This window comes from Neodiprion lecontei, chromosome 2 (genome assembly GCF_021901455.1).
Source record: "Neodiprion lecontei isolate iyNeoLeco1 chromosome 2, iyNeoLeco1.1, whole genome shotgun sequence".
NCBI classification, from domain to species: domain Eukaryota; kingdom Metazoa; phylum Arthropoda; class Insecta; order Hymenoptera; family Diprionidae; genus Neodiprion; species Neodiprion lecontei.
This window is the reverse complement of record NC_060261.1, coordinates 40415678-40428495: the sequence shown is the minus strand read 5'-3', so window position 1 is coordinate 40428495 and position 12818 is coordinate 40415678. Positions and strand designations below refer to the sequence as shown.

At 44.4% G+C, this 12818-nt stretch overlaps 1 protein-coding gene across 7 annotated transcripts in view; it reads right to left on the bottom strand.

Moving 5' to 3' along the window:
- Nucleotides 1–5381: 5381 nt before the first annotated feature.
- The window catches only part of LOC107225550, a 102387-nt gene continuing 94950 nt past the window's right edge, over nucleotides 5382–12818 (bottom strand). For all 7 annotated transcript variants that reach the window (XM_046731619.1, XM_046731625.1, XM_046731620.1 and 4 more), the window contains 3 exons: nucleotides 8076–8320; nucleotides 7494–7626; nucleotides 5382–6879 (listed from right to left, as the gene is read on the bottom strand). In XM_046731619.1, coding sequence (XP_046587575.1) covers nucleotides 6101–6879; nucleotides 7494–7626; nucleotides 8076–8320 — 1157 coding nt within the window. In that variant the 3' untranslated portion in view covers nucleotides 5382–6100. The remainder of the gene's footprint in view (nucleotides 6880–7493; nucleotides 7627–8075; nucleotides 8321–12818) is intronic.

Below are 12818 nucleotides of genomic sequence, written 5' to 3'. Positions count from 1 at the left end.
TTCCGGCTGAACTTGCGGGTCTTTGCGTGCGCTGCGCGCGTCCGTGCCACATTTCCAATCACACGTGTTGCACGATTTTTACCCTCAAGTCACTAATTTTTTGCTTTTCTTTTTTCTTTTACGCGCAAGCTTAAATACAAGGGTTCCATGTTATTCCTTGTCGTCTAACGATGAGTCCGTAAGAATAAGCGGGGCAACGAATGCGGGACGGGGGGATAATGGTACCGAGAAGAACGATAACGGGGAGAAGGGTACGTATTTGAGGGAGGGGTATTTTTGAGACTGCGTATGAAAATACGAGGCAGCCATCAAAGCAGCATGGTGCCTGCTAATTCCTCGACGCCCGACACCGAAACATTCGGCCCGAAAATACCCGAGCAACAAGTAGTTGTTGTGACGCTAGGTTCGAACGGAAAGAGCCACGTATTTCTTTTTCCCGCTGTGCGTTGGTCTTGTTAACGATTCTGTGCGTCTTCTAGTTCGGATTATGCAGTGGAATTTACGCGGGTGAAATAAGTTTTCCAAGCACCGTTTTGCGGTTAGTCTTTGCAATTCTGGACGGTAAAATCATTACATAAATGTATTTCTCGATTTATTCAAATTCATTGGACAGATTACACTCTGTCTTCGAAGTAGGCCGAAAGTTTTTTTATAGAGAAGCAGAAGGAAGCTAATTTTGAACGATATTTTTCGCAAACGAACTTTTTATTTCTCCTAGGAAAAGAAACGCGACGACTTCTAAAGACTAAAAAGCTATAAAAGCGACGCTTCGTTCCTATTGCCCGAACCACGGAAACAGCTTGCGGCAAAAGTCGAGTTTATTCGGTCCTCTCGACCCCTCAAATGCCCGTGGGACTCCAGGTGGGACTCATGGGATTCCGATAAAACGCGGTTGACGAATTTACGAGCGTCCTCCCAGCGGCCGATCACTCATCTTGAGCTCCGCGGTACGAAGAAAAAACAAACTAAAAATCTAGTTAAATCGATACGCGAGCCGTCGGTTTTTCTTCTTGCGTATTGGCAAAAGGTTGAAAGAGTGCAACATGGCGGAACAACCGTGAACAACCAACCCCTCTGAAATATTTCCGCTCTTCTTGATCCCCATTTCACATCCGGAGCCAAAGAAAGGGCAAAAAATTAAATGACGAAAATGCGTTCGTCCAGTTTACGAAGATCGCAATCTCGCTCTTTTATGCCAGCGGGAAACTCCGAAGGGAAGAAGCTTGAATCCTGCAGGATTTCTCTTGTGCATTTTCACTTCGTCGGAAACTCCCCGGCATTATAGCTTTCAATCTCCGGTCGGAAAATTCTCGTCTACCCGTATCGCAGCTCTGTCCGGCATTATTTGCGTAGTTATATTTGCGATGAATGATCAGGCGACGCGCGTCTCTGTAGACATCCTTTTATTGTCCGAATAGAAGCATTCCTCGGTGTCGAAAGAACAACAGCGTGACTACAATACCTATAGAAACGATTGCAACGAGCTTATCTCACCCACGGCTCAACGTTGACGCCCTTTGTTACCCCGGTGGAAAATCAATATTGTGCGAATTGATGCCCGGTGAATGACTCTGGAAATGACGCGGAACGATCCTTCCAAAAACTGTCAATCATTTTCACTGACGGCGTGAAAATACCAATTCCCGAGCAAAGTCCCGAATGTTGAAAAATCTTTTGGATATTTCTCTGGGACGGTGTACCTATAAAATTGTAGTCACCGATATTTTCCTCCGATTTCTTACAAGCTCACACCCTTCTAATAACTTCAAATGCAAGCACGGTTCGAAGAATTCTGGGAATGACGGATAGGATCTGTCGATGCATCGGAAAATTTTATTTTGGAGCGTGTTATTTGCCCGTGGAATGCAAACTCGAGTTGTCTGTGGGCTGAAATTTAGAGCTTATAAGGTATGCAAAACAGCGTGCTTGTAACAATGTTTCTTTACTGCCTCCGCTGAGTAAAACTAATTTCGTGGTATTAGCTTAAATTCGGGAGGGATGTAAACGTCCCGCCCTCCTTTGACACGGGGCAACGAACCCTGTCAGCGAAACGATGCCAGACGGATCTGATAAAAATAACCCCAACTTATCAGTCCCAGGGTGAAGAAGTTCGCGTAAAAATGACAGAGGTGCTTGCGAGTCTCTCTTGGCTTATCTCTAATCTTATCGCGGCTTGTCAACTCAGTTATTCGCTAATCAAGCAATGATCAACGAATTGGGGGGGAAACGTCGACCACCAAAAATCAAAAATGTATTTATTATTCCCGATTCTCGTCTCGCCTCGAGTACCGAACGCATGTTTTCAGAACCTGTTCGGTCCGACTAGCGAAATTTACGCAGGCCGCGTGCGACAAATTGGCTTCTGGTAGCGACATGGGTATCGAACACGAAACCGTTGTAAAGAAAACATGAAAAAGAAACTCTCGCCGCGTTGACTCGCCGACGGAAGGATTGAGTGATACCGGTAATTGATGGACCGGGTCAGGAACACGAGCTTGGCTTCGCGATGTCGTAATATCGAAGACAAATGGCTAAAATAGTCATTTACAAATACATCCCCGGTACTCCTTCAAACGGATTATTTAAATTTTCGGCAAATGACTGTGAAACCGAAATTATGGAAAGCGTTATTACTGGGTTACAGCCACTGAACAGTTCCGAATAACAAGTTCGGTATTCTAAATGCCGTAATTTGTTTCGTGACGTCGAACGCGAGATTCTATTCTATCTTATATCTATGACTGGCCTTTCACGATTACCTAGAATATCTGCGACAATCCTAATCATTTCGCTAAATATTTGCTCGCGATTTATTGCTCCTAGTCGCGAGTGGAATAGTTCTGAACTATGCAACTTGAATAACAGTTCCTTACGTGGAGTACACGTGACCACGGAATTCACGCAAGTTTTCATCTAAGTTGTGACGTTTACATAGAAATGCAAGGCTGCGAATATTCCTTGGTAATTGGCCTTGAAATCGTAGAAATCCAGGATGGAGATGGTGATAAAACCGTTCAACCGGCTAGAAACGAGTGTCGTAAAGAAGAGGAGCCTGGAAATAAGTCAGACGCCAGAAATTTTATACAGAAAAAATAAATTATTACATCAGTGTTTGACGGATGCGGTGTGGAACAAAAACTAATTAACTAGAAATTTATTCGTCGAGTCGAGTTTTAACACTGTATTACATATTCACGGTTCGACAGGTTGATTATTTCTGCGAGGTAGAAAAAAACAAAAAAATTTCTTCGCATATTTGTTGCGACAAAGTCGCGGAACCGTAAAATTCCGCCAAGTTTATTTATCGGATAAACTATTCGGTTTATTCTTGCTTCCTTTTCTTTTCTCGTTTGCTTTGCTAAAATTGTTGCTGCAGCCGTTCGATCGAACGTTCTGAATTTTCTCGATTATTCACAGCATTTAGGGATGTTTCTTTGAGCCATTGATGAAATTGATTAAATTGGCTGTTTGATGAACGAAATGCCGTAACAGACGAAACCTGTTCAGTATATAGATCTTATATATTAATTTTCAGTGTCCTCTATTTTAGTTTCGATAGCAAGCTTCTATAGACTCAAGTGAAAACAGATATATTATTATTTCAGAGCCATATTGAAATTTAAACTACGAATTTCGAAGATGTTTCAGGAAAATTCTGATTTGCATGAGATCTTGGGCATAGTTTTCCATTTCAACAGGGCGCGTAGAGCTGCCGACTGAAATTTCTTCAGGAACTAACAGCGGCGCCTGCGCTTAGCGAAAACCGACCGCATTGATTTACCGGGATGCGTTTGCCGCCGGAGAAATTTCTGCAGCTCGGCTTGTTGCGTTAAATTACAACACTTCTTTTTCCCATCTCCATATGTATGAAACTGTCAGCTGAAACCCAGTCACGTATGCACCGGGTTATATGTTCATGCATATTAAACGAGAAAAACAGGAAAAGGGAGATAAAAGAAATTGGTTCGAATTTGAGGCAAAATACGACAGATTCTTGCCGCAAAAAAAAAAGCGAGTTAAAATATGCACCCCGTACCGCGGAATATGTATACATTCTTATCTCTCGAACGAGGATTACAAGTTCGGTTATATCACTGCTGGGGATGGAATGAGTTGATTTTTTTTTTTAATAGTACAGAAATGCGACTCGCTGTGAAAATATTCAGTGAGGCGTTTTCATCCGGGTGCAATATACGCGACTGAAAAAGGGGTGAATTTGTGCGAGAAACAGGGTTTCGAATAATAAACTTCACTAAAGTGGTTCACTCTCGACCTTTGAATTACGATCGTATAAAAAATCGGTTTACGGTTAGAGCAGAAACGCGTTTTGGAACAGAAAGATAAATCATCACGTTATTATCGAGAAAAGAAATTCATTGTTCTTCTCTTTCCCGTTGAACTTTGATCTTGAATTTAGCTCCCGCAAGCTCAGCAATTCGACGAATCGATCCAAGGCAACTTCGAACATTACAAGCTCTTTGTAATCAAGGACAAACCAAACACACTCGATTGATTCCATTTCGTCGTTTCAAAGTTCAGATTCGAGGTTACCTACCAACCGTAGGGTTTAAATTAGCGCTTTGATAGTTTGGAGAAGCGCGCAGCTGCTGCCTTCGTACCACAATTAACGAGGCGAGGGATGAAGGAGGACTTGACGGGGAGTAAAATTGAAGCTGTCACACGTAGATGAAACCTTTGCTTCTTTTGTTATAGAAAAAAACATTTTATTACATTTATCTACGAACATGGTTTAATTTTATGTGTATATATTTATATATTTGTGTGTGTGTGTGCGGTAACACCTTGCCCTCCGATAATTTTACACCGTCGCCATGTGGTGAAAGCCGCAAGAAGCTCGGCTCGGGAGAGGGTTGAGCTCGGCCTGGGGTGAAATACGGAACGTTTTCCCCCCTTGGATGTAAAGACAGTATCGAAAACGAAGAGGAAATATCCAAAACGAAACCGTGATAGTGTCAGATCCCGAGTGACCTCTGATCAGTCGGGTATCATTGCATTACTCTTTTATTCATTTCACCCAATTTGATATGTTGATGGTTATAGTGAACAAATATATGTATCGCTAATCGTTATTCAACAACGGTTATTTCCACGGGCCGCTGACTCCCTTAACCGATTCGAAAATATTCAACCAAATTTGCATCCCATGAAATGTATATGTATATATATATATATTGAATATTTTCGTGTCTATCGATTGATATTATTATTATTATTATTATTTATTATATTCCATGTATGTATATGTATATATATATATATATAGTTAATGATTATTAATCAATTTTATATTGGGGTACGTTTATACGAGTTTAATTCGAACCTTTTTATCTATACAATCGAAATCTGTGGTTATATTTACGTTTTATTAGAATTTATCTGTAAATTTTCATTTATATATTTTTAGCTTCTTTTTTTTTTTAATCTATTCTCGCCTCGCTATAGGTCTTACGATCTTAATTCTAGAGAGTTAGCGACTACCCTTATATTCATTTCCTGCACCATGCTCCGTAAGTAGGATTTGATTATTACCTCATCTTTTCTCTCCTTAATCCGAACGCCGTACAACTATGCAAGTATGTTATAACGTATGTACACTTAACCTGTAGCCATTCCTTAAACAGTATATACCTATGTTTAACGTAAACCCGCCGGACGTAAACTGAATATACGAATAGGTAAATTACACAAGGTATCTAGCCGCGAGTGTTTCGACTCGTTATACTCAAATTATCACATGGGTCGAACAGAATCGACCTTCTTACGAGTACCTACTCCGGTACGACGCAAATCGTACAGCGATACGTCCTCGGTGATGAAGTAGCTATCGTCGCAATTCCAACGTGTCGCAGCGCGCGGATCGCCGGATCGTAACGATCCCTGCTCACGCAACCAAGCGAAGTAAGCGATTGTCGAGCGCAATGCCGTGCCGCTAGTAATTCCGACCTTCGACCCCCTCCGTCATCCGCAAATTCTCGATCCGAGGCGAACCGCCCTCCGTGATCCCTCTTCGAAAACGGAAAAGCTAGAGCGGCGTTTCGTCCTCGCGGAGTTACCTGGGCGTCGAGGGAGGCGGCGGCGGTCATACGGCACTTCCGGCGTGGTAGCCGCCCTTCCCGGTCACCCCGGGACCACGCTTCCGCTTCTCGCACTCCAGGGTGCTGAACGTGTTCTGGGCGATCTGGGACTTCCTCTTCGGGTTCTGGAGCGTCATGCTCCGCTGACTCGAGTTCGAACTCGAGCTGGTCCCCGGCTCCGAGACCCCGAGGATGCCGGAGTGGATGGTCCCGAAGTTCTGGTATATGAACTGCGACTGGATCGCCGATACCGTCGTGTTCTGGTGGTGCTTCAGTGTTATGGGCACCGTCTGTCCGGCCAGGCTGTTGTACTGGGTGTCGAACCCGAAGGAGGTGTCCAGGAGGGACTCGCCCTTTTCCGCGTACCCGCCGAGTCTCGAGTCCAGGAGGCCTTCCTTGTCGGCGAAACCGCTGAGTCTCGAATCGACCACGCTCTGTTCACCGCGGCCGGAAAATTCCGTGTACCTTGGCTCGGCGCCGACGGCGTGATCCTTGCCGTCGGTAAACGCGATCATGTTCTGCCTCGAGCCCGAGAGTATTCTCGAGTCCATGAGACTCTCTTTATCGGCGAATCCGCTCAGTCGAGAGTCGATTATGCTCTGTTCTGGCTTGTCGACGAACGTGAAACGCGGATCGACGCCTTTGTTGCTGTCGCCGTACGCCGGCAACATGTTCGACAGGTCCGTTTTGTCCACGTAACTTATCGCCTGCGGATTTGACGCGCATATGTCCGGGGCCGTTTTGCACAGCAGTGAAGTACCCTCTTCCGGCAGACGTTGCGGGCCTGTAAAAGGATTTAAAGCTCTAATGAATGTTGTTTATTGACGGGTGATTACCTATGCTGTGTCAATCGCGAAAGCTAACGCTATTTAGGACTTCTGTGAGCACGTTAATCGGTCTTTTCGTGCCAAAGTATCGCCGATAGGTATCCGAAGTTCGATGAAGCTGTCACAATGAATCAGACTTTGTTCGGTTTTCACCTTCTAACGGTTTAAATAAAGATCAAAAATCCATCTTGGCGAATAAGCTTCTCACGAAGTCCTTTCACCAAATATCAGCGGAACATCGTCAAGTACGCAAACTTTTCACCAAGCTCCATCAAACGAATCCACCTTCTATTGGCACAACCCCGACTCCGTTAGAATTGCATTTTGAGAGGAAACACGTTTCAGGGAGTACAAGAAGAGACGAAACGGGACGACGATACGATTCAACCACACGTCTCGTAGGACGTAGAAGGATCATGCATCGGTGTACGTAGGTACCTGTGTGGTACCTGGGTACACGGTCCTCCTCTCTTCTTGTTTATCTTGAGAAAAGGATTCTGCCGGACAGAGGGCGAGTTGGTCCGGACGAAGTGATACGTGTATGCGGGGCTAGGTCGCAATTTGAGCTCACCTTTTGTTGCCTGGTGAAATCCGCGACTCTGCGGTGGTCCCGGAGACTTTTGGTGAGCTCTAACGAGGTACTCGGAGCTGAGGCCTCGCTGTTCCCGAAGCTTTCGTTCGGCCCCCGGCACCATGACCCGCACCTGGAGAACGAAGTGGAAGTTTGAATGTTTTTTAACAGTGACGTCGCACCACGGCATCGTTTACACGCGCTGCCGTTTCACCCCCTGCATATGGGTTTTGTGAAATTTTTTAAAGCCTGGATAGCTACGATTCAAGCAGCCGGCTTTTTTGTCTCATTCGAGTTTTTATAACGCGACTGCATATGCGGACCAACGATTTAAGCCGGTGATTAGTCGAGGCTGGCTTGGTGCCGGCTGATCGAAATGGGGAAATCGAATTTCCAGACGGATTATGGCGCGCTGTTAACCGACCGGATAGCGCTCTCGATAATGATCGATACATTCGTGAAACACGGCGGTTAACGCAGTTAGGCCGGCGAACGGTTCATCGTCAATTTGCGATCTGCAGATTTGGCGGAAAAGGCCGGACACAGTCCGTTCTCGTGCGTAAAAAATGCGAGGCCACTCACCATGTCCTCGACGGTGGGAAAACGGGCCATGTAACCCGACACCGTGAGCAGCGCGGCAACTTCGGCGAGGATCAGGGCGAGGCCGGAAAGCTGGAGGCACCAGCCGTACTGGTACTGCGGAAGACCGTTCTCGTCGAACTGCGACCTGGAGGTCGAGGGAAAGACGTTGTACTTCCGGGGCAGCTCGAGGGAGGCATCCGAGAGAGCGGAGGCCAGGACGAAGAGGCCGCCGCCCAGGGAGAGTCCTGGAACATGGGCGATATCAAAATTTCATGGTGAGATTGATGGGTGCGAAGAAGGGAAAAGAAACCGCGTCAACTTCCGTTTCCTCTCTCGCGCGTTTCGCCCAAACTAACGAGAGTAATTTTGCAGGGATGCGTCATCCGTTTTCACGGACATCTGTATCACGGGGGTGTGCGAATAAGGCGATGGAGTTTCCCCGTTGGGGTTTCCTTGCTTCCTTCCATTCTTCCAGCGGGGAAATAAAAAGGCACCGGGAAGATATGACAAAAACCCTAATGGACTTACAATATAATACGGGTCTTTGGTTTCCAGGCCGAGTATATAGCCGGCCGAGCGACTAGGCGTATAGTGGGTCGGTCGTATAGTCGCCTTGCAGCCCTGGGTAAGCCATGGGGTGAGAGGGATTTGGGACGAGAGGATCGAGGGTGGAAAGAGGGGAAACTGCTATCCATCTCGGTCCACGGCGAAGAGCTATTTTTTGCCCCGAAACCCCCGATGTAAATCTGTTCGCTACATTATTAATACAGTCGTTGGTAACGAAAAAGAAAAAATACAAAAAAAAAAAAACAAACATTGTTTAGTATTTTATTGCGGACCCACGCTCCGTGTAATTATCTCGTCGGGTTATTTATAACCCTCTACCGACTATCTATCAGGGCTACTGTTTTACGGTTATGGGAAACTTGACAAGCTGGAAAATTGCTCCGTTATGTGAGTTGAAAACAATTTTTTCAAACAAGAAAACAAACACCGTATACTTAATTACACCCTGATGTTCAAGGTGTTTGAATATTTTTAATACATTCCTATTGGAATAAGCTCAGAAATAACATCAACAAAAAATCTCCAACATCCTGGTTGGAAATGTTATTTGCAGTCTGATTTCTTCCTTTTTGTTTTGTGTTTGCACAGCTAATTGCAATCTTATATTCCATAAATTGTAATTCGTTCATCGGTTTATTACATGAAATAAAAATTCTGCTGATACATGAGATTTGAAAGTGTGATTTTCACTTTATTTATTTATCGTTTGTCGCGTAAAATTATAACATACAAAGGTAATTCGAACTTGAAATGTCGGAATGTTTATCATTCTCAGCCAACGACAATCAATCTGCGGTTTAAATGCCAACGTATCTCAGTCTTCTTTTTTTTACTCTCTCATTAATTACGTTTTTCTCATTTGATTAGTACTATTTTCGTTTCTTCCCCTGTTTTTCCTCCTTCGTTTCCGTGAACCCCCGTTTCCGCGCTCGCTTGTTTCACCCTCGGCGTATTCGCTACACAAATGTATACACAAGCCGCAGGTACACACAAAAAGGTATATAAAAAGAGGAAGAAAAAAAAAACACCGCATAAAAAATAAAACGAAATTACCGCTCAACCGCTCCGTGGTCTTTCTTTTCTTTTTCTTTTTTCACTTTCTTTCACCCTTACAGAACAGCTCTTTATTCTCAATTGTTGACCTAGTATCACGGTACAGAGCAGTTATTATCGGCTAACATCTTTATTTATACAATCTTGCGTAAACAAAACATAAAATTACTTTACATTCTCAACGTGTATGATATTTGTAGGAAACGTATTCAGAGTTAAAAGATGGAGAAGGAGGATCAAAGAATACATAACATAACTCGGTGTATTAAATCGGGATAAAATTATTATTTCCTTATTGTATATTCGCAATATTCATAACTTCAGAGCTTGCATAATCTCTCATGGCGATACATGCGACAATTTTAATCAACGGAAATTATTCATCGTCTCACGAGCAAAAACCAGAAGAAGCCCTGATTCGCGGTTTTTGGTACATCGCTTCTCCGTTTCTCTCATCCGAAAAGCTCTTGGCTGAGACTATTTCAAAGGGCGCAAGCTCCGCAGGGTTTCAGGCGTAGTATTTGAATTCGCGTCGCAATTGAAACCAAGAACGTGGCGTACACATCGTGCGACTTGTAACTAATTACGACACACCTTAACTGGAGCTTAGAATTAATTGGTGGACTAGAATTTCCAGGAATTGTGAAGAATTGTTGTGAGTTTTTGACAGCAGATTCGATTGTCACTGATTGGTGACGGTTTGTCAGACTCGAATTAAGAAGAGAAAATAATTCAAAGACGGCAGAGAGAGAGAGAGAGAGAGAGAGAGAGAGAGAAAGAAATGGAAGGAATACGTTCGTCCAGAGTTTTTCAGGGTGGGGCCAAGTAATTTCCGATAAAATTTCCAGGAAACTGGCTTTCAAATGGCAGGGACATCAATCGATGGAATCAGTCATCGGCCGGTCGTTCTGCGCGCAGAATATAAATTGTTGCAATTTTAATTCCGTCTCGAAACGAGCCAATAAACCGGGGGCAACAAAAAGCTCCCTACAGCAAACGGAAAGCTCGATTTTCACCCCCGTCCTCGCGCAGAACGCCACATCCGACCGTCGACTCGTCGCGAGCGAAGCCGAGCTGACGTATATAAAAAAGAAGGTAAACTCGAAATTTGCATAAGCGTCAAGCCGAGCTTACGACGAAATCGCGCCGTTTCGGAATCAGGTTCAAGATCAATCTCGTCTTCAGATATCGGATATTTTTTTCAACTCAGATCAGGGGGTTGAGAGGGGGTGGAGGGGTGGAGGGAATCGTTCATTTGCATTATTCGGATCCTGGATGTTCCACATCAGACACTCGAGTCCCCGCCCGAGTCTAGAACTAGGCATTTTTACTACGACTTGGGAAAATCGGGCACATAATGGAGAATTTTCCGGCGCGCCTAACTTGCCGCCGAATATCACCGGGGGATCGATTTTCAAGTTGTTTATCTCGAATATTACACTTTCCAGCCTGCCACCCCTCCGACCGTCGCTTTCGTATATCTTTATAGGCATCGTCAGGATCTACCCTCCAGTAAAACTTGCCGGTTACCCGTATAGCAGGCATCACTTGTTGTGTCGCTTAGGAATATTTTTACACCTCTTCAGCGGTGTTAAAAGGAGAAATTCGCGCCTTAAACTCGGCCAGTAATGCAGGCGGATAAAAATTAACGCGTTTCGGATTTGCAAAGCGGATAATTGGTCGGAACTTTCGAGGCTGAGACACTCTTCGTATTTTGCAATATAAAAGAAACGATGACCGTGAGAATAATTTTTTGGTAAGTAATATATCTCATTTCTCAAGAAATTACAGGAAGTTGTTGATCGTTTCGCTATACCGAGAAATATTTCGTACATGTATAATATGTATAACGGAAAACCATTTGGTAGAGTAAAAGCAGTGAATTCCTGCTTTTCTTCGGCAGGAAGCAATCGAGCTTTGTACGTTGTAGTATCGGGGAGGAAAAAAAAAAGTGAAGTATAGTCGGAAACGAAGAGGCGAATTTTGTAAAACGCTGCTTAATTCCGAATACCCGGACTTTTCAATCAGCGAGAAGAAATGTGAGGGAGCTTGGAATGTGAATCGACTGATTAGAGGAACGCTAACTTTTGCAAGTGCAATCAGTATCAGGGAACGGAATGCGTAAACTTAACCAAACACGTTTCGCAATTGTCTCTCGGTTTTCGGGTAACTGTTGCTAATCCAAACGTCATGTTTGTGCCGGCACGGTAGGGTTGGAAATGATATGGATTAGGCGAGCGTTTCTCAGACTGTTTACCAATTAGTTCTAGTTAGCGATACACGTGTTCCAGAGCCTCTAATGCGGAAGGGCGGCGTTTCCGCGACTCCGGAGGATTCTGGGAGCTCGTGAAATCCCGGCAAGAAACGTCTTCGCAGGGTCAAAAGGACGAGAAACGTCGGACTCCGTCCCATGGTCAGTAAAACAGTTTCCTCTTGATTATTGCTGATTGTACGACAAGAAATCGAGCAGCTCGTCGGAGAACATTTCCGAGAATCGGGGGAGTGAGAATCTTCAATCAAGTCATCTGAGGAGATGCACCTCAATTAGTGTCCGAGATAATTTTCGACTATTTTGAATGTTTTCGCACTCGTAAAGTAAAGTAGCAACAACCTTAGGAAAAATAAAACGGAGACAGGATAATGACCAGAAAAAAACACGTTGTTTTTATTTTTTGCGAGAGAAGAAATAACTAGATTGGAGGGAAATGAGTTATCGGCAAAGTTGAATCCGTTATACACAATTCGCAAGCTCAGCCGTTGTGTTTCTCAGATTTTACGCGACGTCCGTTCAGCTCCGTTGTAATTTTCTTTCTCACCACTTGGGTCGAGTAAAATAGAATGAATGAAACTCGAGGGTGATGTGGGGGTTATTGCTATTTTTGCCGAGTCGACTCGACGCGAGACACAGCGAACGAGTCTCGTTTATTGAAAGTAGATCCGTGCCTGACACATCTCGATTTCCTTTTATCTTAGGAGTGTTTATTTTCTTCACACGTTTCGTATATTCCGTTTTATTTGTTCGTTGCCATCCCCAACCCGTTTTCACCCCAATCTTAGGGCAAATATTTGCCGCCGGGGGTGGAACCCCCTCGACCTTAGCAGCCCGGCCTCTCCGCGAAGGGT